This window comes from Dothidotthia symphoricarpi, assembly GCF_010015815.1.
Source record: "Dothidotthia symphoricarpi CBS 119687 unplaced genomic scaffold P153scaffold_3, whole genome shotgun sequence".
Taxonomy (NCBI): Eukaryota; Fungi; Ascomycota; class Dothideomycetes; order Pleosporales; family Dothidotthiaceae; genus Dothidotthia; species Dothidotthia symphoricarpi.
This window is the reverse complement of record NW_022985010.1, coordinates 561,394-586,387: the sequence shown is the minus strand read 5'-3', so window position 1 is coordinate 586,387 and position 24,994 is coordinate 561,394. Positions and strand designations below refer to the sequence as shown.

The 24,994-nt window shown below is 50.7% G+C and overlaps 12 protein-coding genes across 12 annotated transcripts; 6 read left to right on the top strand and 6 right to left on the bottom strand.

The window, feature by feature from the left end:
* The first annotated feature begins 820 nt into the window (after window positions 1-820).
* P153DRAFT_363521 (uncharacterized protein) lies at window positions 821-1,199 on the top strand. The gene has a single exon (XM_033667392.1). It carries the CDS (start codon window positions 857-859, stop codon window positions 1,043-1,045), a length of 189 nt encoding a protein of 62 aa, XP_033527710.1. The 5' UTR covers window positions 821-856; the 3' UTR covers window positions 1,046-1,199.
* Window positions 1,200-6,249: 5,050 nt separating this feature from the next.
* On the bottom strand, window positions 6,250-7,287 carry P153DRAFT_154299 (uncharacterized protein). The gene is made up of 3 exons (XM_033662223.1): window positions 6,973-7,287; window positions 6,755-6,922; window positions 6,250-6,701 (listed from the first exon to the last, which is right to left on the bottom strand). Exons 1-3 carry the CDS (start codon window positions 7,099-7,101, stop codon window positions 6,510-6,512), a joined length of 489 nt encoding a protein of 162 aa, XP_033527709.1. The 5' UTR covers window positions 7,102-7,287; the 3' UTR covers window positions 6,250-6,509.
* Window positions 7,027-9,184, bottom strand: P153DRAFT_363520 (DEAD-domain-containing protein). The gene is made up of 3 exons (XM_033667391.1): window positions 8,735-9,184; window positions 7,716-8,684; window positions 7,027-7,665 (listed from the first exon to the last, which is right to left on the bottom strand). Exons 1-3 carry the CDS (start codon window positions 8,772-8,774, stop codon window positions 7,475-7,477), a joined length of 1,200 nt encoding a protein of 399 aa, XP_033527708.1. The 5' UTR covers window positions 8,775-9,184; the 3' UTR covers window positions 7,027-7,474.
* A 490-nt stretch (window positions 9,185-9,674) lies between these two features.
* On the bottom strand, window positions 9,675-11,684 carry P153DRAFT_372957 (uncharacterized protein; the record flags this gene model as incomplete). The annotated part of the gene is made up of 9 exons (XM_033669432.1): window positions 9,675-9,725; window positions 9,777-10,072; window positions 10,125-10,299; window positions 10,357-10,507; window positions 10,556-10,715; window positions 10,787-11,171; window positions 11,251-11,333; window positions 11,392-11,573; window positions 11,632-11,684. The coding sequence occupies 9 exons, from the start codon at window positions 11,682-11,684 to the stop codon at window positions 9,675-9,677; spliced, it is 1,536 nt and encodes a 511-aa protein (XP_033527707.1).
* Window positions 11,685-12,045: 361 nt separating this feature from the next.
* Window positions 12,046-14,067, bottom strand: P153DRAFT_381751 (uncharacterized protein; the record flags this gene model as incomplete). The annotated part of the gene is made up of 4 exons (XM_033670071.1): window positions 12,046-12,083; window positions 12,141-13,378; window positions 13,439-13,663; window positions 13,928-14,067. The coding sequence occupies 4 exons, from the start codon at window positions 14,065-14,067 to the stop codon at window positions 12,046-12,048; spliced, it is 1,641 nt and encodes a 546-aa protein (XP_033527706.1).
* A 122-nt stretch (window positions 14,068-14,189) lies between these two features.
* On the top strand, window positions 14,190-15,695 carry P153DRAFT_308006 (uncharacterized protein). Its single transcript, XM_033664685.1, has 2 exons — window positions 14,190-14,368; window positions 14,425-15,695. The coding sequence occupies exons 1-2, from the start codon at window positions 14,255-14,257 to the stop codon at window positions 15,634-15,636; spliced, it is 1,326 nt and encodes a 441-aa protein (XP_033527705.1). The 5' UTR covers window positions 14,190-14,254; the 3' UTR covers window positions 15,637-15,695.
* Window positions 15,696-16,838: 1,143 nt separating this feature from the next.
* On the bottom strand, window positions 16,839-18,347 carry P153DRAFT_381749 (uncharacterized protein; the record flags this gene model as incomplete). The annotated part of the gene is made up of 6 exons (XM_033670070.1): window positions 16,839-16,950; window positions 17,035-17,628; window positions 17,677-17,753; window positions 17,892-18,049; window positions 18,109-18,114; window positions 18,167-18,347. The coding sequence occupies 6 exons, from the start codon at window positions 18,345-18,347 to the stop codon at window positions 16,839-16,841; spliced, it is 1,128 nt and encodes a 375-aa protein (XP_033527704.1).
* A 578-nt stretch (window positions 18,348-18,925) lies between these two features.
* On the bottom strand, window positions 18,926-21,216 carry P153DRAFT_420221 (electron transfer flavo protein-ubiquinone oxidoreductase). The gene is made up of 2 exons (XM_033672230.1): window positions 19,286-21,216; window positions 18,926-19,234 (listed from the first exon to the last, which is right to left on the bottom strand). The coding sequence occupies exons 1-2, from the start codon at window positions 21,073-21,075 to the stop codon at window positions 19,135-19,137; spliced, it is 1,890 nt and encodes a 629-aa protein (XP_033527703.1). The 5' UTR covers window positions 21,076-21,216; the 3' UTR covers window positions 18,926-19,134.
* A 344-nt stretch (window positions 21,217-21,560) lies between these two features.
* Window positions 21,561-22,309, top strand: P153DRAFT_154203 (uncharacterized protein). Its single transcript, XM_033662222.1, has 4 exons — window positions 21,561-21,603; window positions 21,686-21,765; window positions 21,827-21,916; window positions 21,967-22,309. Exons 2-4 carry the CDS (start codon window positions 21,737-21,739, stop codon window positions 22,124-22,126), a joined length of 279 nt encoding a protein of 92 aa, XP_033527702.1. The 5' UTR covers window positions 21,561-21,603; window positions 21,686-21,736; the 3' UTR covers window positions 22,127-22,309.
* P153DRAFT_154199 (uncharacterized protein) lies at window positions 22,102-23,222 on the top strand. Its single transcript, XM_033662221.1, has 2 exons — window positions 22,102-22,695; window positions 22,749-23,222. The coding sequence occupies exons 1-2, from the start codon at window positions 22,493-22,495 to the stop codon at window positions 23,188-23,190; spliced, it is 645 nt and encodes a 214-aa protein (XP_033527701.1). The 5' UTR covers window positions 22,102-22,492; the 3' UTR covers window positions 23,191-23,222.
* A 395-nt stretch (window positions 23,223-23,617) lies between these two features.
* P153DRAFT_331938 (uncharacterized protein) lies at window positions 23,618-24,122 on the top strand. The gene has a single exon (XM_033665489.1). The coding sequence runs from the start codon at window positions 23,812-23,814 to the stop codon at window positions 24,049-24,051; it is 240 nt and encodes a 79-aa protein (XP_033527700.1). The 5' UTR covers window positions 23,618-23,811; the 3' UTR covers window positions 24,052-24,122.
* Window positions 24,123-24,945, top strand: P153DRAFT_282093 (uncharacterized protein; the record flags this gene model as incomplete). The annotated part of the gene is made up of 2 exons (XM_033663174.1): window positions 24,123-24,701; window positions 24,763-24,945. The coding sequence occupies 2 exons, from the start codon at window positions 24,123-24,125 to the stop codon at window positions 24,943-24,945; spliced, it is 762 nt and encodes a 253-aa protein (XP_033527699.1).
* Between the last annotated feature and the right edge of the window lie 49 nt (window positions 24,946-24,994).

Below are 24,994 nucleotides of genomic sequence, written 5' to 3'. Positions count from 1 at the left end.
AAGATACTAGTCATATCTGTCAGCAGACTGCCCAGGGCTGCGTCCAGCCACGTAGCTGGGACCATCCTCCGACGGTTGGTTGATGACAGCACAAGAAACGAACGTGTAGGGGCGGTCAGGATGCGTGCCAATCGTGTAAAAGCGGGGCCATGGACGCTCTCTTGCATACCAATTCGCGACGCGTCGTCAAGTGTGATGACATGCTCGGTTCGATATCACAACACATTTCATGTTCAACCCAGATGCTTCTTTGTTTTTCTTTTGATTGGGTCGTGCAGTATGGCGTCTGATCAGCCCCAGGATAGATGGACAGCAAATATTGCTAGCCTAGATACACATGCGCCGTCGAGCGGGAGCGGGAACGTAGACTCGATCGCAACACGACCAGCACAGCGTCGTGAACCATCATGCCTTCTATGGTCCAGACGTCAGACACTCATCCTTGACCCTTCAATACCACGTCTCCTTGCAAAGCCTTCGTGGTAACGTTGGCCCGTCGAAAGAGGTCATCATAACGTCAAATCACTTTCGAACGGATAAAAGGCGCATCTTCCATTCGACGAGCATGTTGTCGGATAACAACCACTAATATTGGATCGCAATGTTGTACTTTAGCCTACGGGACTAGCGGCTAATGCCAACCCACGGTTGCGCACCCAGGTAGGTACGTTTTACGGGTTTGGGCGAGCGGTTGACACTGACAAGGGCGTTTCCAAATCCATCACGAAGTGGGTTCCGTGGTTCTCTCGACCTGTCGGCGAATAGAGGCAGAGTAAAGCCGAAGTCGCTCACGTGGCTGGGACGATGTTCCAAGGTTGGAGCCCTTTGACATTTACCTTGACGCGTGTTCGCTACCATGCCAGATCAGAATTCAAGGCCAGGCTGGAGGACTAACAAATTCATGCGGCAGCATCACCATCAACTCCAATCATTACGCATGCTCAATGTGCAAGGAGAAGTCTCCGCTGACGTCCTCTCCGCCGACGATGGATCCCTGCAACAAGGCCACAACATGCATGCGGCCGACATGCAATTCGTCCACTAGAAGCCAACTAGAACCCTGTACGCAGGACGTCTGTTGGAGATCATGCGCGAGGTGTTATGGCAAAGAATCTGGGCCTGTCGTACAACAGGAAGATTTTTTAGCAGGCGACAGCACAAATCCATTAGGTACGAGGAAAAGAGCGACACATCGTTGTGCGTGCGTCATTGTTGTCGCATAGCACGATTTCTGCTATCAAAGTGGTCGGCTGCATGGTCATATTCCTCCACCATTGCGCTTTGCCTCTAGCAGTCGTGAGATCGTCTGGAACCATCGTACAACCTTTTACGGCAACTCCGCCTGGCGGTGCTCTTTGAGATCCACAAACGAGTCAATACATAAAGTCGATCGCAGTCTTGTCAGGTCCCCGCCTCCTGCATTTCTCTCCCTCGGCATTAGGCCTCTGTCATGACGCGGTCTCGCAGGGAACCGTCCACCCTTCCGCTTTTGACTTTGCAGAAGCAGCTCTCCACGAGCCGCATACCCGACAAACTTTCCGCCAAAGAGACCCGTACCACACTTCTGGCACCTTCTCTTGGCAGGCATATGAAGCTGATCGTATTCTTCGATTACGGTATCATTGTTGATCAGTGATCATCAGGGATTCTGACGAATGTGCCAAGATCCATCTGCTGTACACTTTCAGCTGCATGACATGCGTCCCAGAAACCCGAAGAACGACCGATTTTGGCGCCCGGGCGTCCGCTATTCTTGATGTGATATCGCGTGAACGACCGCATGCACTCATCTCACTGCACCCAAACTGCTTGGCTTGGTCGGATGTCACCCCTCGTCTGTTCTTTCCTCTATTCTTTGACCGAGATACTGTGTTGAACCAACGGAACCTAGTGTATACTGTGTCCATACAACTTCAGTGCGCCAATGCCTTGTTCTTTGTTGATGTTTGCAGTTCGCTTTATCTTCACGTTACACTCGATTTTTGTCGCAAGCGCAGGCGCAGCCACCGCGTTCCTCTCAATTCATTCTGGTTGCCCACGTGTCTTTGGATGGAACTATCACCCACCATCTAACCTTCGGATGAAGCTTAATCCCGCTGCATGCACCAGCACCCAATGCACGGGATCTCGCGCTACCTCCGTCGAAAATCAATAAAGCTTGTTTTCTTTAGCTTGGATACCTCGGAAGATGAAACGGAGCCCGCCCACAGGAACCACGTTGTGAGGCCTGTAGGTCGAACTCGACTTGCCTTGCACGCCTTTCTGTTTCAGGCCTGGATAAAGTTGGATCTCGACCGACCACCAGTCGGACTATCCATCAATCAGATCTCTGTCAGATCATCCGGATACGAGGCTGAGGCGACTATCGAACGCGTGGACACGCGCACTCCGGGGTACTGTGATGCGTCTACAATTTGCGAAATGTTTCGGCCTTCATTTTAAGATGCAGGAAAGAGAAGATCAGCAGAACGCTCTTTGAGATCAACGGCCTTGTGACCGGCTAAAGCTCAAGACACGGGAATGATTTGTTCTCATCAAACCCAACGCCACGCAAAGGAGTATCCAAGATTCGGACAGAGGTCGTCCAAGAGACCTTTCAAGACGCCAATCATACACATTGTTTGCCCACCATACTCCCAAGCGCAACAAAGAAGTCATCTCCAATCGGGTTTACTATGTATACCTACCTATCCCACACAAAGTGCGATCCGTACGATGAACACGGATAGGTTCTGGTTAGTCAATTAACTCTAAACGCAACTACCCTGCACCCGTCACACAGCTGGGTTGCAACTAACCGCACATTTTGTTCCAATTGAAGGAGGCGATGCTATCATCAAATCCGGTTCTATCACACCCAAAAGTATGTCACTGCGAGATAACTATTACTTTGCTCAGATTATCCGTTGGCTATGAGCTGTGTCGGATTCGCATTGCATGTGTGCATGGGCGCAACGCTCCAGTGTAAACTACAAATGAGAGCCTGCGGAGACATGCAACCTGACGCCATAGGAGAGAGTTCCCCATGCATAAATGGTCACGATAATGACACAGAGATCACGCTGAGATATTCTCGGACAAAATCGCTTTGATTGCGCACAGAGAAACATGGGACATCTCGCTGCAGCGCATCATGCTTGCATTGCGCCGTCAACAACTCTGTCTGGGTGCTATTCAGTCCATAAGAGTCAACCTCTAAGGATTTGGCTTACGCCAATGCGGACCTAATCCGCCCGATAACAAGCAGCGGGCGATCCCAGACACCGTCGTAGTGCTGGTTGGAGACGGATCAATTCTAGTTGCCACTACCTCAACGCTACATCGGTACAGCATTTCATGCATATCATCCGTGTATAATTCTAAGAGGATGTTCGGCCGTCATTGCTGGATAAGCACCAGCTTGCGAGCCCTCGAACACTACTACAGACGTCATAACTCAGTATTCTACCAGTGTACGACAATACACACTGATCTAACGCTGCAGTTGTCGTCTTCTAAGACGCGACTCTTCATCAAGTGACCGCTCTGATATCGCAACAAAGAGTGCCTCAATTGATACCGACAAAGACTTCTTTCAAGTCCAGTGCATGAATTCATAGCGAGCAGTTCTGACACTTGCTTCATTTGAGATGGCGTGTACAGGATCAGCATACTATCATGGAGAAAAGACCACAAGGCTCTTTACTGTTACCATTGCCTGAACGAAACTTGTTTCGATGTTATCCCATACTTCTTCGTCAGTGAATAGTAGTAGGGCTTGTCTAGTATGAGCGCTCACCATTCTCATAGCGCTCGGCGCCTGGTGAATCATCTCACTTCACTTGTAAACCCTCTTCTCAGAGAGTCTTTGCTAGTTGCCAGGTGCCTAGATCAATCCCGGCATTGACCCCCTGCCGAGCCAGGTTTGCATCAGATGCCGGTAACGGAGGTGGTCGTCTATAACCACAATAACCACTGTTTCACCTTCGAAGAAGACGCGTTTAGTTATGAGGCCGGAAGGCATGCGAATTGTCCGGATGATAGCCGCAAACCATCAACCCATATGTTTCCATTCCGGATCATCGTTCTGTCGGTTAGATACACAGTCTTTCTCGCAAACGTGAAAAAAAAAAACTCCCCACACAATATATGGGACGATATACTATAGTTGCTGGACGGGAAGTAATTCAAGTTCAATGGGGGTTAGTGCCCTTCTACCTGAGCAACACAAGACCCCCAAGATCCCCGATATCCACACAATTTCATACTATCTCCACAGCATCAGTACTAACGCAGTCTTCTCGGTGTCAGTACCAACTCGTTTTCCTGTATCCGCAATCTCTTTCAGTTCCGCGATTTCTCTACAGTCTTGTCCATGGTCTTTTCACAGTGTCGGTCCCAACTCAACTCTCCAAGATCAACATGGTCGCGGGTCGGTCTCGCCGCAGTCTTTCCACAATCAATACCATTTCAGATCTTTCACATTCATTGTTCACAGTTGTTCATCATATGAACTACCCGCAGATCCCCAATCTTTGCTCAAGGCTTCAATGAAACCTCGACCTGAAATACGATCGGGTCTCCGATTCCTCAAACATCTCCCGACCCCTCGCCACGTTTGCGTTTCTATGATGCCCATAGCTTCGTGTTCCCGCTGTTTCAGCCAGCCAGACCGCTTCACAGTCACTACCAGTAGCTCAACCGCTTCAAGGTCAGTATCATCAGCCTAGCCACTTCACTGCTCACCATCACGTCAAGTATCCCGAACCCTCGGTCGTCTTCCTTTGATGCCCGACTCTACTTCGCAGAAACGTTCACTTGGCGCTCATGCATCGTTTCTTTGTTCCTGCGGACCAGTCGTCATATTTACACCTCTACCACCCACCGCGCCGACAATGCCCTCTATACTGATCATCAACATCGATACAACTCATTGGCCATGGTCGTCGAGATGATGCCTTCCATCCCAACTACACGAGAACACCGATGCATACTATGGTACCCCCGGGAGTACCTGTTGGGACAACCACGGATTGGTAGAACCGTCTTGATCCGAAATCCCGACGAACTCAAGGTCAGCACGCGAGGCGAAGATGGGCTCATAATTCGAGGAGATACCACAACGTACCGCGATATAACGAAGATAACAACCAGTATCTCCAGGACCTCCGTACTGGATAGATCACCATACTGTACATTCTCAGACACGATTACGTTTTGAGATTATAATCAATTGGACAGCCTGACGTCAGGGCACGTATCATCAGCACACGTCGCTAGATCTTCAACCCCTCATACTCAGCCAACCCCCACTACTACCTCTCGTTCCTCTTGCCCCTTCTCTCTCTCACACACAGAAAGTGGAAGTGGTAAGCCGGCAACCGCGGATAGAGAGATCTCAGCTCAGTTCACATCGATCGTCGAGGTTGAGAAGGGGAGAGAAGGGGAGAGAAGAGGAGAGGAGAGGATGACAAGAAAATATTGCTTAGGCCCGTATTTCGGACCAGACAATATAGTACTGTAACATCACATTTCCTTTCGATAAGTAAACGATCAAGGGCCCTTGATTGGTTGCGCAGTATAAAACCGCGTATCGAGGTTCTCACATCGCTCTGGGTCGTACCTCATCTGAATATCAATTACTCGGTTATACTGTGCGGGGCCCACCTGCTGACCTGACAATATAGGGTTCTGGAACTTCATGGACAACGAAAGAATATATTATCACCAGACAGCAGGTTCTAGTATGAGTTGTATGAATCTCAGGCTTTGGAATTTTCGAGTGCATGTTCGTGTTGTCGGCGCGTGAGTGGTAATTAGTTAAGCTGCAAAGTCCTAGGCTGCCCCTCACATGCAACAGGACACAAATGAGTCAAGTTGCGACCTATGACAGCCCTGAACAACGGTAATTATACTGCAAAAGGTGCGGCCTAAAGCAATGTGAAGAACGGGAGTATGGCGCTACGAAAACAGATCTCTTGATTAGTTATATATTCTCGATCGGAGATTTGGCTCTAAGCTGGTGAATGTATTGCCGTATTCTTACTCTGGGCCGTGCCCATTGTTTATGAGATATATAGAATTGCAAGAACTTTGTTTACTATAAACACTCTTCCCCTTTCTAATTGTGTCAATCTAGATATTGCAAAACAGTTACAAGTTTTGGCGTTTTACGTCTGCTCGTATGTTATAGTGAATGCACATTATTGCCGTTAATGCATGCTACTTTAAAATGGGTCAAAGGTCTTTGTGCACAAGTGAAGTTAACAAAGCCAGTGCGGTTGGAAAAAGTGTATTCTATATGTAAACTATTACTTGACAGAAACTTTTGAAATGTAAACGCCACCTGCTCCACGATGCAAAGCGACCAGCCAGAGTGATAACTTAAGGTCGCGTCTGGTGGCCTCGAAGAAAGGGGGCAATATCAGTCTAACAAATGGATGTGCCGTACTGCGTTACCAACCTTATCCTCCCATGACGACCAGTGCTCTGTTTCCTTCGGGGTATCAGCATACATCGACAAAGACTGGTCAGGTACTGAATTCTTGCGCGCGAGTCGCACAAGAGAGGAACGAATGAAGCGATCCTGAACGAAAGAAATGTCTATCATGAACGCCGTGCGAGTGTGCAGTGAAGCTTCTCGATCTCGTTGCAAATGATGTCGTGGTCAAGAGTTTACCAGCGGCTGTTGCGAATGGGGTCAGAGTTGCCTCCGCTCCAGCCTTGAAGTTAAGTCAGCGAGCTACTCATCATACAAGAGTCTGAGTGTACGTACCACCACGACCGCCACCACCACCGCGGCCTCCACCTCGGCCGCGGCCACCTCCCCAGCGACCGCCACCGCCTCCGCCGCCACCGTAGCGGCACATCTCATGTAGGCGAGGGTCAATCTGTTGCTTGGACTCTGTAAGAATCTGCACGAGATCACGGGCCTGCTTGGAGTCTATTATACTGTTAGTCATGTCCAGCGCCGTCAGCAAAGAGTGTACGTACTCTCAGGGGTGAAGAGCGTGATAGCAGTACCGGTTGTACCAGCACGAGCAGTTCGACCAATACGATGGACATAGTCCTCCGAGTTGTTGGGGTAGTCATAGTTGAACACGTGGGTAATGTTACGGACATCTTAAAACGCAAGGTTAGCAATTGGTAAGTGTGACGGGCAAAACGACGATCAGGATGTGATCGCGTGAAGCTGCAGTATGTTGCATGCAAGTGTCTCAGTGCGCTACAACGATGGTCATGGCATACGAATCCAGTGGGAAAGGCTGCGGATATCTCCTGGTCCAGAAACCCTTGGAAGAGATTACAACTTGTAGAAGCACAAGTTCAATCATCTCAGCTTGTCTCAGTAATACCTCGGTAATACGTGAGACAGAGAGCGGCAAAGAGCGAATACTTCGCCAGCGTGCCCAAGGATCCCTGGTTTTCAGATCGAGAAACTCTTCAAGCCCTGGACGATGTCATGGAAGCAAATGTAGCGAGCGCACAAGACAACCTAAGCAGAGCACAATGGCAGTTCACGCATAATAATAGTTTGGGAGGGAGAGGGGAGAGGGGTGGGGGGGTTTGCAATCATACCAATACCACGGGAAGCCACGTCAGTGGCAACCATGATGGGGCTCTTGCCAGTCTTGAACTCGTTCAAGACCCAATCGCGCTCGTTCTGCTGCTTGTCACCGTGAATGGCTAAAAATTCATTAGCAACGTCGTGAAAACAAGACTCGAAGGAAACTTACACAACGCTGGCCATCCATCCTGGCGAAGGAATCGGGTGATCTCATCAGCGACTCGCTTGGTACCTGTAAAGATCAAGATCTTGTTTTCCTTGTCGCTCATGATGGTCTCAAGGTGCTTGGCCATCCTGTCGCGCTTCTCGAACTCTGAGACAACCTCAACGATCTGCTGAATGCGGTGGTTGGCGGAGAGATCCATGGAGCCAATGTTGACTTGGATGAAATCCTTCTGGTAATCGGCAGCCAGCTGACGAACTTCCTTGGGCCATGTAGCAGACCACATGCAAGTCTGACGATCTGGGCGAATCTGTCCAATGATTTTGCGAATCTGCGGCTCAAAACCCATGTCAAGCATGCGATCGGCCTCATCGAGAACAAGGTAGGTGACACGACGGAGGTTGGTCTTTCCAGACTCGAGCATGTCGATAAGACGTCCAGGGGTAGCGATGCACACTTCGACGCCCCTAGCGAGGTCGCGGATCTGCGGGCCCTTGGGAACACCACCGTAAACACAGGTGTTGCGGATGCGGGAAGACTTTCCGAACTTGCTGATTTCTTGTTGAATCTGAACAGCCAATTCACGAGTAGGCGCGAGGATCAGGACGATGGGACCATCACCGGGACCGAGCAGAGGCTGAGCGTTGATGTGAACGATAGCGGGCAGACAGTAGGTCAATGTCTTTCCGGAACCTGTCTCAGCAACACCGACAACATCGCGTCCAGAGAGAGCCATGGGCCATCCCTGCGCCTGGATAGCAGTGGGCGCCGCAAATCCTTGTGCCTTGACCTCGTTCATGACGTACGCTGGGAATCCAGCTTCGTCGAACGATGTAACGGGTTTAGGTACGTTCTTGCCAACGACCGCCATCTGGTGCTCCTTGCGGTAGGCGTCGACCTCGTCTGGTGTGCGTCCGGCAACTGCGGGATCCTCCTTGTAGAAGGACTTCTCGAACTTTGGCATTGTGTCGAGATCTGAGAAACTGTTAGTTTAGTTGGCTGTTGATGTAGACGTTAGTACGCACCCCACTGCTGTGTCTTCAGGCCCTGGCCAAGGGCAGACATCCTGTCGCCTCCACCTCCGCCGTAACCACCGCCGCCACCACCGTAGCCTCCACCGCCGCCGCCGCCGTATGAACCTCCGTTGCTGCCGCCATAGCCACCGCCGCCACTGGAAGAAAGTCAGCTTGATTCGATTAACAGGTAGCGGTGAGAGAGAGGCGGGGACTCCACGCTATCAAAACAAGTACGTGACCGTCTGCTTGACGTGCAGTAGCAAGTGAAACTCGCACGGTCGTCATACCAATTCTGTGCGCAGAGTGGTGAGAAAAGAAATAACGAATGGATGGGGCTGCCAAAAACCACGCCACTGATGCCCTTCCCGTGATGGGGATGGATCGTCCTACCCATACGATGCATGCTGGCTTGTGTAGTCATAGTTGGAGGCGCCGCCGCCATATCCAGCGTTGTTATGGTCGTACCCGTTGGAGTAGCCGCGTCCGCCATCGCGTCCGCCGCCGCCATAACCGCCGCCGCCGTAGGACATTGTGTGTGGTGTTGGGGGTTTCTGTAGAAACCGGTGTCAAAGAACGGTGAGGGAACGTGTCCTAGACTTTGATGTCGCAAAGGGGTATTATGTGCAGAAGAGCGACTGAATAGGGTCGCAGATTATGTAGGAGGAAAGAGTAGAGAGGATGAGAGTGGGTGATGTGGTGAGAGAGAGAGAGATGAAAAAAGTAGTTGCTGCCTTTGCCTCGCCGGACGCGCTTGCCCAAAATTTCTGTTGTGCCAAGGACGCTTTTGCCACTTCCGGCTTAGGATGAGACCCTTATCGGCATATGGAACCTCGTCACTCCAACGCATGCAGCCCCATTTTTCAAGTGCTGCATTCTTTTCTCGAGTGTTGTTGTTCTATTCCATCTTACAGCGTTGATGTGATGGTCCTCATTGTTTTCAATTGTTCACCTATGTTTTTATCCCAACGCTCAACCCCATGTCCCAAAAGCCCCTTTCCATCTGCGGTAAATTAGCTTTCGTGTCAGCAACATCAAGAGCGATGGACATTACGTTTGTCGCATGAACGAATATTTTCGCGAGTTCCTCGACCCTCGACACCGAGAGCTTCATCGCATGCTCCTCAATCAGATCTGAACCTCTCGTTATCGCGTCGAGATACTCCTGTCCCACATAACTCTCGACCCACTTCCAGTATTCGTTACCTTTCCTGGTGGCCTTTGGGTCTTCATTTAGACGTTTCGCAATGGCCCCATAACCAATTAGACATGGGAGCATGGCGATTTGCAGGGCAATCCAGTCTTGGGATTGACCGATGTCGAGGACGTATCTCGTGTATGCAGTAGTTGCTGGGACATTTGTGAGTGATAACAATCATTTGCCACACGAACAATGTCATACCTCGGTCCTCTTCTTGCCTTTCGATGTCCTCCACCTCCAGTCCATACTGCTTGCAGAAGTTAATGTGCAGCTTGATCTCCTCCTGTAAGGTTACGACTTGTTGCACTGACCGACCTATGTCAGCTAGAGAACTAGACTTATACGCCGACAGTGCGTTTGCTCTTGCAAATTGTATCTACCCCACTGTCAATTGTAGCTCCGTAAGCATATCTGAGAACAGCATGCAACTTGCCAGAAACAAATAATCCTGGATCATGTAGTACCGGAAGTTTTCGACAGGCAACGTTCCATCAGCCATCTTGTGCACGAACTCGTGTTCAGTGTACTGCTTCCATGGTCCTTGAACATCCTCGTGGTCGAGTAGGTACGAAATGAAGCCACCTCTAACACATCTTAACAGTCAGACTTGGGAGGTGTCAAGGGATACTTACGGTGAAAAAGGTAGTGTATATGTCGAGTGGAAGTGGTTGATCGGGCCACTGCCCTTCCCAATACTCTGGCTCGTCTTTATCCCCGCTTCGATATACAAGCTCGCCTTCTTCACCGCATTCACAACGCTCATACCCGAGGCGACGTTGCATGCAATTGCAGCTATGCATTTTCATCAATACACTTCATCAAACAGCACATGAAACAATGCGGAAAGAAGACGGTCAACTTACAAGCCAATGAACACCCCGTGCCATGTGTATTCTCACTCTTCAAATACTCACTTTCAAGCACCGTCACTTCATGCTCTCCCACCAAAACGTTCACTACAACCTCCCTTTCGCTCTCTTCTTTGCTGACTACCCTCCCTTTCGTTAGTGGCAGATGTCCACCTTTGAGCAACACCCATTTAGGGCCCAACTTTTGGATACGTCGTGCCATAGCGACAATATCGTCGACATTTTCTGGGTCTTTGGAGTCCACGTGGGCAGTTTCGAGCAGCAGTTTCGCTTCAGGGAGGTTGGGAGTCAGAATCGTGGTTAAAGGGAGGAGAGTAGTTATCAGCGTAATCACAGCGTCTTGTGGGAGAAGTTGGTAGCCCGATGTGGAAAGCATCACCTGTTCGTGTCTCAGCATCGAAGAATTGCAAATCAACCCGATGTTACTGTTGATAGAAAGACGCGTAAAATGAACATACAGGATCCACAACACTCGTGCTAACATGGTGTCGACGAAACGCATCGGCGACGACTTGGATAGACTCTGCGGAAGCCAGCATACCTACGACGACATCAGCCATCAAATCACGACAACCACGTAGACACAGTCATGAAATTACCAGTCTTGACAACATCAACCCCAACATCTTCACAAACAGCATCGATCTGCTTCCTCAAGAAGTCAGGCGGCGTTTGATGAACATCTCGCACACCAAGCGTGTTCTGCGCCGTCAATGCAGTCGTAGCAGTCATCGCATAGCACGCATGTGCAGCAATGACTTTTTGATCCGCTTCGAGCCCACTGCGATGTGCTTGTTAGTCAATTGGCTCATCAGGGTGATGGGTAGAACAGTTCGTACGCTCCACCAGAGCTGTCTGAGCCGGCGATCACCAGGATTCGTTTCAACGCCATGAAAACTAGATGTAGAACAGTTTTGTAGTCTAGAGTCTTGGATCTGGATTGTCAAGAAAAATGATCAGGCAACCTTCCTTCCAAAGCCCCGCTATCCGAAACTAAGCGCGACCCACGTCATCGAGATGTAACATTGTATCCCGTTCATGAACCATCGAGAGTACCTTTAGGCATGTAATGGATACTACGGAAGAAATTCATGTCTGACCTCTGTTTTGAGCCCACGTGCAAGCCACCCGTTACGCGAATCTATCGACGCCGTTTTCCTCTTCCAACCTCATGACAAGTGGGTAGCCATGTGAGAAGAATCACTATAATTTGTATCACTATTACTCCGTTTATGAGCGACGCTGTTTGAGGCTTAATCTGATTCCCAATCGTACTCAGAAATATTCGGATCTGCATTGATGTGATTAGTTTCGACGGCCATTTCACAGGATCGCTAACTGCGCATACCTCTCCATGCCATATACTCCAAAGTTCCACCAGCCTTCTTCGTAAGCCAATCTCTCACGATAGATAACTCCTCATCGGACAATATAGTTTCAGGATCTGCCATATCGATCGTTAGACGTATACCCTGATTACCGGCTTCAAGTCGAGACACAAAGTCAAGTAGTCCGTCGAGCGTGAACTTCGAAATACCCGAAAGGGTCACATTCCGGGTGTTGGGCAGACTCCCAATGCTTTCGAGAACAACATCATTAAGCTCCAAACCACTAACGTACAACTCTTCTAGCAAAGTGAGGTCTTTGGCGATAGCGATGACATGCTCATCTCGGAGTACCTCAGGAAACAAGAGCCAGAGCTTCCGTAATTCGGTTAGTTGTCTCAGCGAGTCTACGAGAATGTCGAGATCGTCCCTGAACATGCCGTCGGTCTCCCCGCTGAGCGATAGGTATCTCAATGAGGTTCGTTGGTGAACAAGTGCTTGGTGGAAGGTCTTGTGGTCCTTTAGTACGTAGGAGTCGATTTCCAGGTTGCTAAGTTGGATGTTGTGCTCCAGTAGTACTGGCGTGATAATTGCTGCGCCAGATTGGAGTCTAGTAAAACCGACATGTTGAAGACTTGCGCACTTGCTCAACCAGGCGATCATCTCCAGAAAGGCATCGTTTTGGGTACCTTCTAAGTCGAGCACTCCGTGTGTGTCCTCGATGCGCAAGATCTTCACTGCAGTGCAGCTTTGCAGTAAAGGCAAGTGTGGAAGTGAGTCATTCGACACACAAATCTTGAGATGTTCGAGAGATTTGCCATGATGGTTGAGAGCGAGGAACGTCTCAGCGCCGGCGCCCACGTCACTGATAGTGACAAGCTTTTTGAGGGAGTTCGGTCGCATCGATGCGATAAATCTCGAGAATTTGTGGTCGCGATTTTCCGATGACCATTTGTAAATTGTCAGCGATTTGAACTGCGGGCAATGTTCGTACATGGACGCATGCATCAGCTCATCCTCTAGTGGTTTGCCATCCCAGAGCTCTAGACTTTGCAGACGAGGGAGACGTGGCGCCCATCGCATAAGCGCATCCGAAAGAAGTTCGCCGCTGATTGTTTCGAGGGTGGGTGTGTGTTGAGTCACCACTTCTCCGATAGCATCGATGATATCGGCGATCTTCAACAGAACGTACTTCCTCCCCTTGATGTTCGTCCGGGTTTCTATCTTCTCGAACTGCTTCAGAGGACCGGTAAAGAATTGTCTTTGTGAAGTCATCAGCATCTTATATCGTTACTTTAGACTTAGGTCTCAGGTAGCTTACTTGGCGACCTTACTCATGAATTGCTCCTCGTCGAGCAGGTAACCAAGATCGCGGAAGTCGAGTGTCCTGATATAACGACAGTATGGGAACAAGGTCGCACCAAGACTAGACGCAACGATTGATTTCCACAAGATAGACCATCTCTGAATCGTCAAGAGTTTTGTAGCAATAGACAAGCCATGGGAATCCTCGCCACCACCTCGAACTGGGGCATCATGGTGAGACCTGTCAATGTGTTAGTTGGATTACCTGTGATGGTCTGTAGCAAGAGCGTTCATGGAGGCTAAAATCACGCTTGTTTAGGGTAATTTGAGTATGCACAAACAGTTCGGCATCTTCAAGTTGACAAGTGTGGAGTTTTTTGAAGCTATACAGGCTTGTACCTATGGGCCCAACACATGCAGAGCAGCTAACTCCTGCGAGGTAGGCTCGCTGATTGTTGCCCCATATAGTAGCAATGAACGGAATAGTGTCACGTATGCAACATACCGATAGAGATGGGTCAATGCAGGCACAGCAAGGTCACGACCAGCGCAAGCGCAGTTGAATAGCGTATCAAACTGTTCCTGACTTGCTAACTCCTCGCAAAGAACATGTAAGACGTCGCTTGGAAGTATAGGCGGAGCCATTTTGGCAATGGACTTGTTGGTGTTGGCAGAGTCTACAACATTTCGCGTGACGTCGTTGGCGCGTGCTAGCGTGTTTTTACGTGAACCGCCGCCTTTTCGTTTATCCGAACACAGGAACACACCGTACGCGAAAGCTCTCTATTCTCAGTGGGAAAGGAGGACAGTCGGACGGAGATGATCGTCAAACATGGTGGTTCTCAACTTCACACTCACGCCTGAGGCGGCGTCCAAAGTCCATGACCTTCTTGTCTGCCTTGGAAAGTTCAGCGACACAGTCGCCATCGAAGCACGTCGAGAGAGGGTAGGCTGACAATATCCCTTCATGTAGTTCCAATGTTCTTATACGTCTCATCTCAGTTCACATTCACCGCTCTCAATCCATCCAAGTCTGCCTACGCTCAAGTCACTCTTGACGGCAAGCTGTTCTTCACACAATATGAGTGTATACCTAGCCACGGTGGGCCTGATGGTCGATTTACGTGCAGTATGTATACGAAGGCGCTGCTGTCTGTATTCAAAGGGCGTCTATATGATCCTCTAGGTCGTGACGGTGCTATAGACCGCTGCGAGGTCAGTGTTCAAGAGCGGGAAAACGAAACGCAGTGCCGATTTATCGTGAAGATGGTCTGCAATCAGGGCGTTATCAAGACGTACAAACTTACGTACGAGGCGGTCGATGTCATGCATGCGCTGTTCGATCGGAACGTAGCCCGCAACACATGGAGTATGCATTCAGGCGCTGTGAAAGAGTACATCGAGTATTTCGGCACGAAGACGGAAATGCTTGACATTTCTGCAGGAGAAGACGGACGGTGTGTGTTCAAAAGCTACACGGAAAAGATCTCGAACGGGAAAGAGATACTTAAGCATCCACTGGCTACAGCTGTAGCAGTCAATACCTCCGATTTTGACGACTTCAACGTCCAAGCAGGGCTACACATTATCATCAGCGTCAAGGACTTCAAAGCTATTGTCGTCCATGCGGACACACTCAAGACAAGCTTGAAGGCATATTACTCCCAGCCGACGCGACCGCTGCAGTTCAGCTACGGATGTGATAGCTTACTCTGCGAATTCACGCTCATGACATCCGGCGATCATACCGCCGCACCACCAACATCCACACCAGTGCCCCAAGTCCTAAGCAGACAGACCTCGCACACCCCATCCACAACAACCGAGCGTACAGAAACTCGCAGCATACGATCTGACATGCCTCCACCCGTCGAGCCAGCATCGCGACGCGACCGGTCCGGTCGGCTGCGTTACCCAGGCTCTCGACAGAACTCATCAGCAGCGCAACCCCAGAAGTCATGGCCGGAATCTGAAAGTCTGTTCGTCTCTGAGGGTGCTCAAGGGCAAGATGAGCAGGATGAACAGGATTTGGCGTGGGAACCATTAGACTACGAGAAGGAAGAGACATTGGGCTGGGATGCAAGTGCAGATCATGATGCGTCGGTGTTTCCAACGTTCCAGGATAGTGGTAGCATGTCGAGGACGAGTATGGCGGACAGTAATGAGGTGCTTGAACCAACGCAACGGGTGTCGCAGATTAAAGGGTTGTGGTAAATGTATTATTCACTTAGCTATGTTGTACCATACAAATCTGAGATGAAAGAAGATTCACCGCAAGCGATTCCCTGAATCTACTTGAGCCTCTTTGTTCAGTGATTCTCTTGCTTATCCAATATTCGAGCCCGTTTCGGTCCTGGAAAATCCAACACGGCTTATCGATGATAGCCTGGTCGAAAGTTGCTCCGAACTAGGCTATGTATTGGGTTCAGTTTCGCTCAAAAGGCGCATCGCACAGGCTCATGTGGAAAATGTGTATCCGGTGACCGATCTTGTAAAAACTGTTCTTTTTGGACAACTCAAGGCCCTTCTACTCTCCAACTCTATGTCATCAACTTGAAAAGCACAACCAGTATTATGGTCATCTATTTTTCTTCGAAACACCTCCCATTCCAAATCATGTTGTTGTTTTGGTCGTTCGAAGCTCTGATTCATCGAAAACATATTAATACTATCAACCCAGCAGGTCCATCTGAGAATATAAGAAGACCATTCTTCTCGGGCGATTCCTTCGCAACCCAAACCTTGGTTCTTACACTAAAAGATGCCTAAAATGCATTTTATGGCTCTGTTGGCTTTGAAAAAACTTCCACATCGCTATTCTATGGCGCGTGCCAAAACCTTGCGCGAAGATTTCATGACATGTAGCAATACAGGCATGTTGTAAGATAAGTACCACTATTTTCCAAAACTTGAAAGGGTGGATGAAGCTTAGGAACGTATCTTTGAGAGTACTCATGACACGACCGACTGAACTTTCCGCAGCACATGTATCCGAATTTCGAAGGGATCTCAGTGGAAAATATTTGAGCATTATGATTTTAACACTACCGCCAAAGCTATGAAAACTAAGATTCAAATTTCATGCCCTGATGGACTTGAACGGTAGTCCAGAATTATCATCATCCCAAATGCATTTGATTACTCGTACACGCATACCCTAAGAAACAAAAACGCGACACGATTCCTGGCAGAACCGGAAATACTTTTGACGCACAAGAGAGAGGTTCCACCCATGGCTGGAGCAACATAACAAGGAGACACAGTTGGATTGTACTTTTCAAGTGGCGGCCTGGTCCCTTCTCGTCACGTCGTTGCCATGCTGGGCAGAAAGAGAAAAATACACGCGAGGATCCAACCGAAAGGCAGCAAACATCCCGTTTGAGAGCATCCCACAAGCACACAAAGATCAGTCCTACTCATTCACTATCCTTGGGTCCCTGGAAGTGACCAGAAGCCACAGTACCCACCTGTTGTTGTTCTTGGGAGTGTTGAGTGGAGGCTGGTGGGATCACTTCAGGCCGTTCGTTCCTGGTGGCATAAGTACAGTTTTTGACACAGCTAGACAAGTGTGTGAAAAGGCGCAATTACTAGTAACGGCCGCGAGGCGGGTACTCAGCAGGGGCGTCGTAAGGGGGACGACCTCCGGGGCTGCGTGGACGAGCGCCTCGTGGAGACGGAGGACGTCCTCCTCCTCCCTCGTACGGACGACCTCCGCCATTCATGTATGGGTCGTCATATCGGCGAGGTGGTGGGCCGGCCCTGGCATCGTAAGGATCGTCAGGGTATCGCGCGCGCGGTGGGCCATACTCATCGGGCGCCATTCGGCCGCGAGGCGGGGAACGGCCATATCCTCCCTCACGTCTGTCATAGAATTCACGCGGGGGCGTGCGTCGGCGGTAATCGTCGCGTCGGGGGCTGTAGCCACGGGGAGGACCGCGGCGATCGTAGTAATCATCATACGGAGCGGGAGGGTAGCCACCGCCGCCGCCACCGCGACGGCCCATGGGCGAGCGAGAACGGTACCTATCACGGCCCCTGTCATCAGGACCACCAGGGCCTCCGTAAGGAGCCCTTGGCTTGAAAGGAGGAGGTGGGGGCGGATCAGAGACGTCCTGGGTGCAGGTGACTTCCTGACCCTTGAACTCACGGCGATCCAGCTTCTCCACTGCGGTCTTCAGGTCGGCGGCTGTCTCGTATTCAACAAATCTGCGCCTCGTTAGAATTCGTTGTCGAGAGATCAAGGGGTGTACTGACCCAGTGCCATCGCGCTCGCGTCCAACTTCGGAGTAGACGACGTCCAGTCCAGACTGACGGGCAAAGTCTTTTAGGTCCTATACATTCGAGATTAAGCCGAGTCCAAATCCAGTAGCACAGCAACGAGGACACGCGAAAACAAAGCCATGTACGGTCCAGAAACCGGGGTGTTGGCCCTATCAGGGAACAGAAATCCAAGGATCGGGGAATCTAACCTGCCAGCTGGTCTCCACCGGAAGGTTTGCTATCCTCATCCGGAATGGAGTGCGTCGTGGACGCGGGGGAACACGCTCGTTGGGTGTAAAGTTCTCATTGCGGCGAGATCCGCGGGCGAACTGGACGATCAGGCGCTCACCCATAAAGTCGGAGCCATCTGAGTACGAATTAGGCGCAAAGTCACCAAAAAGGCGATGAATAGGATAGGCTACTTACGGAAGGCTGCATGAGAGGTTAGCGCGTAACACAGCTGGGAGTGAGGCTGAAAACTTACCAGGGACAACGTCGCGGGCGTCCATGGCGTCCTTGTATTCAATGAAGCCAAAGCCGTTCATGAGCTTGATCTCAGTGATCTCGCCGGTGCCATGGGTCTGGAAGTGAGCCTCGACTTCCGCCTTGGTGGCATTGCGAGGGAGGTTGCCCAGGTAAAGGCGGGTAGACGAAACCTCGGTCATAGTTGCGGCGATGGTAGAGTCTTGACCTGCTAAAATCTAGCCTGGAGGGGACAGTGAGCGCAAGTCGACGACTAAAGGAGGGACCATCAAAGGGACGCGGGTATTGGAAGCCATGATGCGCGGAACATGCGAACAGGAAAGATGCGCCGGAATGTCAACGGCCCGGGCGACGCGCAACAGATACCAGCAAGGCGCGCGGAACAATGGCCAATGGATTCAATGTAACAGGCGGCGGGTCGTACCTTGGGAGACAGAGTCGGCGCTGGGAGTCCTGCTGGAGGAGAAATGGCCTTCACAGGGAACCTGAGAGCTCGAGGGCCTGGGAAGAACTCGGGCGATCGGCTGCGTGCAAGCGCTCGAGTCGCGATAAAACTACTGTCGCAGAAAGCGCGGCAGTGAAAAGGCGATAGAGATGAACGTCGAGCTGTGAGATGTAACAGCCCCGGAAGATTGATGGGTGGGTGGCTTGGTCATCGCAGCACAAATCGTGAAGACGGCAGCACTCGAACGCCTCACTAGCTCACTAGTGGGCCTTGGCTAAGTCACGTGCGAGGCTCTCCAACTTGTGATGACGGAGTGTGATTTGTTTAACGATGACCGCACGCTTACACGCAAAGTCGAAAAAATTTACGATACGTGTTGATATATGGTTGTGTAATGTTTTTGCTGTTTTGCATTTTCATTGTGCAAGTCGTGCGGCATCATCTCAAGGCAATTCATATATACATTCCAGCCTTGCTATCATACACACCAATTGCAAGCTTATACGTGGTCGTTTGGCGCACGTCTATGTGAGCACGTACTTGGGTCCCTCACCACCCTGGGGTGTTTGCCAGTTGATATCTTGGCTAGGATCTTTGATGTCGCAAGTCTTGCAGTGCACACAACTATCCGCATTAGCCTCGATCTTCAATCAATACCAGAATGGACAAACTTACTTTTGAGCGTTGATCTGGAACCTGACCCCCAATTCTTTGCTGTCATCCTCAATATACTCGTACACGCCAGCCGGGCAGAACCGGTTCTCCACACCCTTGTACTTGGGCCACTCTTTCGCCGCATGTGCATCCCAGTCCTTTACCTGGAGATGCACAGGCTGATCTTCCTCGTGATTCGTTCCGCTCCTGCTGACACTCGTCAAGATGTCGAAACTGATTTTACCATCAGGCTTCGGGTACTCGATTTTCTCGCACTGGTCCGCGGTCTTGGTGTTTGCATGGTCAGGCGTGCCATGCTTGAGTGTCCAGGGCGTCTTGCCGCGGAAGACATATGCCTCGAGACCTGAGTAAACGACGCCACCGTAAATGCCGAGTTTAGTGTGGAATGAGGGTCGCATGTTGCGGACTTGCTTAAGCTCTGACCAGACGCTCGATTTGCGCATCTTGTCCTCGTAATCAAAGAGGAAGACAGTGCCGCCGTCGGTATTGCCCTGCAGGGCGTCCCATGTCGCTTCAGCGGCGAGCATGCCTGAGCGCATCGCAGTGTGCGTACCCTTGATTTTTGGTACGTTGACTAGACCGGCTGAGTCTCCGAGGAGCGCACCGCCAGGGAAGGCGAGTTTTGGTATCGACTGAAATCCACCCTCGATCAATGTCCTTGCGCCATAAGATATGCACTTACCGCCTTCGAGCACGTCCTTGTAGAGCGGGTGATGCTTCATCTTCTGGAATTCGCCATAGGGGGCCAGCCATGGGTTGGGGTAGTCCAGACCGACCACAAGTCCAATACTGACCAAGTTGTCACCAAAGTGATACATCCAGCCGCCTCCATATGTGTCTCTGGGCAGAGGGTATCCCATGGAGTGGGTAATCTGCCCAGACTTGAACTTCTCGGGCTGAATCTCCCACACCTCCTTGATTCCCAGACCGTATGTTTGATGCTGGCTGTCTCTCCGCAGGTCGTATTTCTTGATGACTTGCTTTGACAAGCTACCGTGACAACCTTCGCCCAACAGTGTAACACGGGCATGAAACTCCATTCCGCGCTCAAAAGAGTCCTTGGCCTTGCCCTCACGCGAAACACCAAGATCATTGGTGGCGACGCCCTTAACAACCCCTTCATGGTTGTACAATATTTCTGACGCAGCAAACCCCGGATATACCTCCACGCCGACTTCCTCTGCGCGCTCGCCGAGCCATTTGACCATCTGGTTCAGGCTTATAATGTAGTTGCCGTGGTTGTTCATTTGCGGAGGCTTGGGCAGAGGAATGGAGTTATTCTTGGTGAGGTAGCGCATGCGGTCCTCTTTTGCGGGCGTGATATCGAAGAAGCGCTCTGGGTTGTCTTCTGATCTCCAGTTTGGGAGCAGCTCGTCGAGGGCAGAGGGCTCAATAACATTGCCAGACACGATGTGGTCGCCCAGTTCGCCAGACTTCTCCAGCAGCAGCACCCTGAAGTCTTCATTGCCTGCCGCATTCGCCAGCTGCTTCAACTTGATGGCAGCCGACAACCCCGCGGGTCCTCCACCCACAATACAGACGTCGACCTCATCGACTTCGCGTTCTATCGACTTGGGGTCGAATGTATCGTCTACGTCGGCGAGTCTTGTCCGTGGCGACGAGCTGAAAGCTCTTCTTTGGCCCGCGATTCGCACTGCAGGACGATACGATTCCCACAATGATTGTGTTCGTGCAGACGCATATGCCAACGACCGAGGGGCAATGCGCGAAGTTCGCGGAGTGGCAAGCAATCGCCGTGTAAGAGTAGCGGGCAGTGATCTGGAGGCCATGGCGCCGTGTATAAGATTCGTATGAAACGAGTCGGAGAAAATCACAGAATAATCAATCAAACCTGCTGCGCGCAAGCATCACGCCAGAGAGGTTTCCTCGACGATGTCACCGACTCCACATTCTCAAATGAAACGATTGAGGCGTGATTTGTTTCCGAGGCTAAGTGCGGACTTTGACGGTTCAGCCTTAACAACTCGTGTGTTGTGATTGGTTGTGCCCATTTCTCGGTTATACGCCGTACGGCTATACCAACTCTCATCATCGAGGAGTCCACCACAAGCACGTGCAAGTTGAATCCCCGCAAATTCTCGATATAGGTTAAACACACTTCTAACGCAGCCGAATTCAAACCGCTTTCACAATGGTGCAATGTTCAGATCCCCTACGTAGCACTTCAGGTCTTTTAGACTTGCCGTTGGAACTCCTCCAGTGAATTATGCGCGAGTCAATCTTGACCCGCGGAATGGCGCGTGGCGCAATGATGGCGAGGGGAAACACAATCCAGAAACGAGATGGACCCATACAAGGTCTGCTGAGCCACCAAAATCTGCGGTTCATTTTTGCGACGTTCTGTTCGGCCTTGTCTCGCTGACTATGAGACTCTCTAAGATCACACTCCCACACGGTCATCATACAGCTAATTGAGACTGTTCAAGGTCCATGTCGAACGTTCATCTCATCCAAGAATGGTATCCCTCTCATCGTGTCAACTGCCCTGGTTGCAACATCTACTCTGACGATGTAAGTCAGTCCTTTTATATTTGTGGAATACCAACGAGTGTCAATTGTCATCCTTTTGGGTCTGATTGTATTGTGGCGCTACTCATTGGCGTATCTGTGGTATGTACCATCCTACCGATATGAGTCCGTAGAGAGACTTAAGAACGCAGGGTAAAGTGTTCAAGTCAACCCCTACAGACAAAGCCGGTTCCCTTCTATAAGCCTCTCTCTCGTCAGGACACTTATTTTTCCGCCCACGCTCTCTCTTTCTTAGTCTTTCATACTCGCAAGATCCACCTTGCACTTCCTCGTCCAAGCAGGCAGTGTTAGAGTTTCTGGGAAGACTGGTTTTGTGGGTGGAAGAAACGAAAAAAATCTGCTTGTAATCGCCAGAGACTCCACAGCACAGAGTTGACTGCCTCAGATGTCTGGGACAAGTGCGGGAGGGAGGCCTCAAATATTGAGATGCTCAGATACTCGTTCTTTCACATCGTCTCTCTTCAGTGGTCATACACATACTACGCTGAATCAGAAACGAGCGTTAAGCGGGTTCACTTTCACCACCCAGTTCGGTTTTAGGAAATTCTTCACAACTCTTCTCGCAGGCGCCTTTCTCCTTGTCCAGTCCACCATAGTTATAGTAGCGCACAGAACCTTGGTTTTACAACAGCTCCTACCAAACTTTGCCTGACAGAAATGGCGAAACGAAAGCCTGCCGCCACTGTCGATGCTGACAACACGTTCGACTCCGGGTTTTTCTCTGACGACATCCAACCTCCCGAGACGAAACGGCGCCCCAGGGCTTATGCTACAAAGGCGCCCAGACGCGTCTCAAAGCAGTCCATCAAAGTCGTTACTGATGAGCACCGGCTGGCGACGCCTGCTCAAGGCGGGAGCTGGTAAGCACTATCTATGCTGTATGTGACAAATGGGAAGCTGACTGGTCGTACAGGCGGAAAATAAGATCTCCATTGCGCGACCCAGCCTATGAAGAGGCGCGTAGAGAGCAACTACACTCTCCTTCTATACGTCTCGGCAGGCGATCGGACCACGATGTGAACGCCAGACTTAGCAGCATAGGGAAATCCCCTGTTGTTCAGCGTCGCCTTCTCGCCGTCGAGAAATCCTGTTCATCTCAAGATTCCATGCCATTCAACCAGAAGTTCTTGGGTGATTACAAGCGCGCTCGAGTCGGAAGTGAAGATGGGGTGCCCAGTCGTGAGAAGATCGTTGCGCTTCTCAACAAGTACCCGAGCGTAAATGACCAGTCTCTCATCACCACACTGCTCCAGGATGTCGTAAATCTCAAGGATGATCTCGAGGAAGCGAAGGAGAGTAACAGGTCGCTGAAGCAGGAGAATCGTATCTTGATGGAAATGGCAGAGGAAGTCTAGATATTTCCTTGGAGCAACGACGGCCTAGCCGCTCGAAACGGAATGCACTAGACTGTTCAGAGGTTACTTCCATGTACTCAAATTACCGGTACATATTGGATCGCAGGGCATCTTGGAAACGTAACGAAGGTACGACCTGCGTCCGTGCGTATCCTGTTGTGCGGAGAAGATGGCGCTTGTGATGGTGCGAGAAATCCAACAAAAACGCGAGACCATTTGTCTACTCTTGTGTACGTGAAATTTGCCTTTAAGATGACAGAACATGCCACTGTGTCTTTTTTTTATGCGAGACTTAAAACGTGAACCCAAAAAGGAATTTAAGGTTATCTCCCAGCCAATCAGCCACGCGTACAACGCGCATGAACACGTCTAGCGCTCCCGTGTAAGGAACCTCCCGCGTTCCGTCTTCACATTCGACTGAACGTGAACAAGTCTCAGACGAACGGTGAATATATTGAATTGGAGCAGAGAACCTGAGTGATTACTAGGCACGACCGTGTGTTTGTTTGGTTGCCGCGCCTTTCCCTGACCTCCACTCCTTGGCCCCCCGCAACTCTCCACCTCAACTCCACACCCACTCTCACATCCTCCTTTCTACCATCACTGATCGACTTGCCCACGATGAAGACGCTCCAGGAGCAGCATGCGCTCCTCAAGTTCTGGGCTGATGGTACTGACTTCGTTCTCGATGCGCACAAGTCTCCCAAGGCTGAGTTTGCTCGTTTGGCGCAGCGGAAGCGCTGGATAGGCGGTGATGCGAACTGGAAGACTCACTGGCAGGCATGTTTTGAAGAGGCGTACTCGTATGGTGTTGGTCGTAAGTTTTTGTTGTGTCTGCCCAACTCAGAGATATGTTCTTAGCGAATATTGTAATGTACACCTGGCGAGATGAGGCTGATCATACTGTAGGAGCGCCTACCACTACAGCCACCATGGAGTTTTCCGCTGTTCCCGCACCCGACCTTGTGGATCGTATGCGTCGTCTCTCTGTGGGTTCTGATACCTCTGAAGCTTTCTCCGTCATCTCCTCTGTGCTAAGCGTCCACTCTCTGGAGTCCATGAGCGGAGGTGTCATGGTCGATCAAGAGCCCGAGATCCTTCAACCTACTAACAATGACGACCTTCCTGCTCTTGCCACGAGGATGCGATCTATGGATATCAATCATAGCACGGAGTCCACCACCAACGCCCCGACCTCCCCTCTGCCTGTGGTGGAAGCACCAATCATCCCACGGACCGCCCCGGCTTCCGACACGACCTGCAGCCCGTACTGGTTCCGATTTTCCGGATTCGTGCCAAACCCAACCGTCACCTTCAAGAACGAATTCGTCCGCCTCGCCAAGCACCAATCATGGGACGAGGAGATGCGACGCACGCAAAAAGTCGAAGCCCTCATGGCCGAAGTCAACTTCTACTACGGGACGTGCATGAACCGACTCGAAAGCTGGCAAGAGCTGTGCAGCGAAGTTCGCATAGAGAAGATCCCCACGTCCATCACGCAGTGCAAGAAGGTGCGTATATCGTATCCCATATGTATTGAGTGTGGATATGCGAGTGGCTAACATATTCCAGGCACTCAAGTCCGTCTACGTCAATCTCTTCAACGTCATCGATCATCGACGGAACCCCGAATTCAAAGTCAAGGTGTGCGGGTCGTATGCTGAGTTTGTCAAGTACACGCGGAACGGCCGCACGTTCCCCAGGGCGTGTGCAAAGCAGGGCGGCTTTATCAAGGTCTTTCTGAGGAGGATCTAGGGGCGCGTGTTGCGACTGGGACTTCGCATTCAGAGCGGTTTCTGTCGCA

Coding starts and splice junctions, on each gene's coding strand:
- P153DRAFT_363521 (XM_033667392.1), top strand. CDS start 857: ATGCCAGATCAGAATTCAAGGCCAGGCTGGAGGACTAACAAATTCATG.
- P153DRAFT_154299 (XM_033662223.1), bottom strand. CDS start 7,101: ATGTCCGTAACATTACCCACGTGTTCAACTATGACTACCCCAACAACT. Junction 6,923..6,972: donor CACGCTCTTCACCCCTGAGA/GTACGTACACTC, acceptor ACAGTATAATAG/ACTCCAAGCAGGCCCGTGAT. Junction 6,702..6,754: donor TGGTGGTGGCGGTCGTGGTG/GTACGTACACTC, acceptor CTTAACTTCAAG/GCTGGAGCGGAGGCAACTCT.
- P153DRAFT_363520 (XM_033667391.1), bottom strand. CDS start 8,774: ATGTCTGCCCTTGGCCAGGGCCTGAAGACACAGCAGTGGG. Junction 8,685..8,734: donor CCTGAAGACACAGCAGTGGG/GTGCGTACTAAC, acceptor ACAGTTTCTCAG/ATCTCGACACAATGCCAAAG. Junction 7,666..7,715: donor GGATGGATGGCCAGCGTTGT/GTAAGTTTCCTT, acceptor ATGAATTTTTAG/CCATTCACGGTGACAAGCAG.
- P153DRAFT_308006 (XM_033664685.1), top strand. CDS start 14,255: ATGGTGGTTCTCAACTTCACACTCACGCCTGAGGCGGCGTCCAAAGTC. Junction 14,369..14,424: donor TCGAAGCACGTCGAGAGAGG/GTAGGCTGACAA, acceptor GTCTCATCTCAG/TTCACATTCACCGCTCTCAA.
- P153DRAFT_420221 (XM_033672230.1), bottom strand. CDS start 21,075: ATGGCCTCCAGATCACTGCCCGCTACTCTTACACGGCGATTGCTTGCC. Junction 19,235..19,285: donor TTCCAGATCAACGCTCAAAA/GTAAGTTTGTCC, acceptor TAATGCGGATAG/TTGTGTGCACTGCAAGACTT.
- P153DRAFT_154203 (XM_033662222.1), top strand. CDS start 21,737: ATGTCGAACGTTCATCTCATCCAAGAATG. Junction 21,766..21,826: donor GTTCATCTCATCCAAGAATG/GTATCCCTCTCA, acceptor GATGTAAGTCAG/TCCTTTTATATTTGTGGAAT. Junction 21,917..21,966: donor TACTCATTGGCGTATCTGTG/GTATGTACCATC, acceptor TTAAGAACGCAG/GGTAAAGTGTTCAAGTCAAC.
- P153DRAFT_154199 (XM_033662221.1), top strand. CDS start 22,493: ATGGCGAAACGAAAGCCTGCCGCCACTGTCGATGCTGACAACACGTTC. Junction 22,696..22,748: donor CCTGCTCAAGGCGGGAGCTG/GTAAGCACTATC, acceptor CTGGTCGTACAG/GCGGAAAATAAGATCTCCAT.
- P153DRAFT_331938 (XM_033665489.1), top strand. CDS start 23,812: ATGAAGACGCTCCAGGAGCAGCATGCGCTCCTCAAGTTCTGGGCTGAT.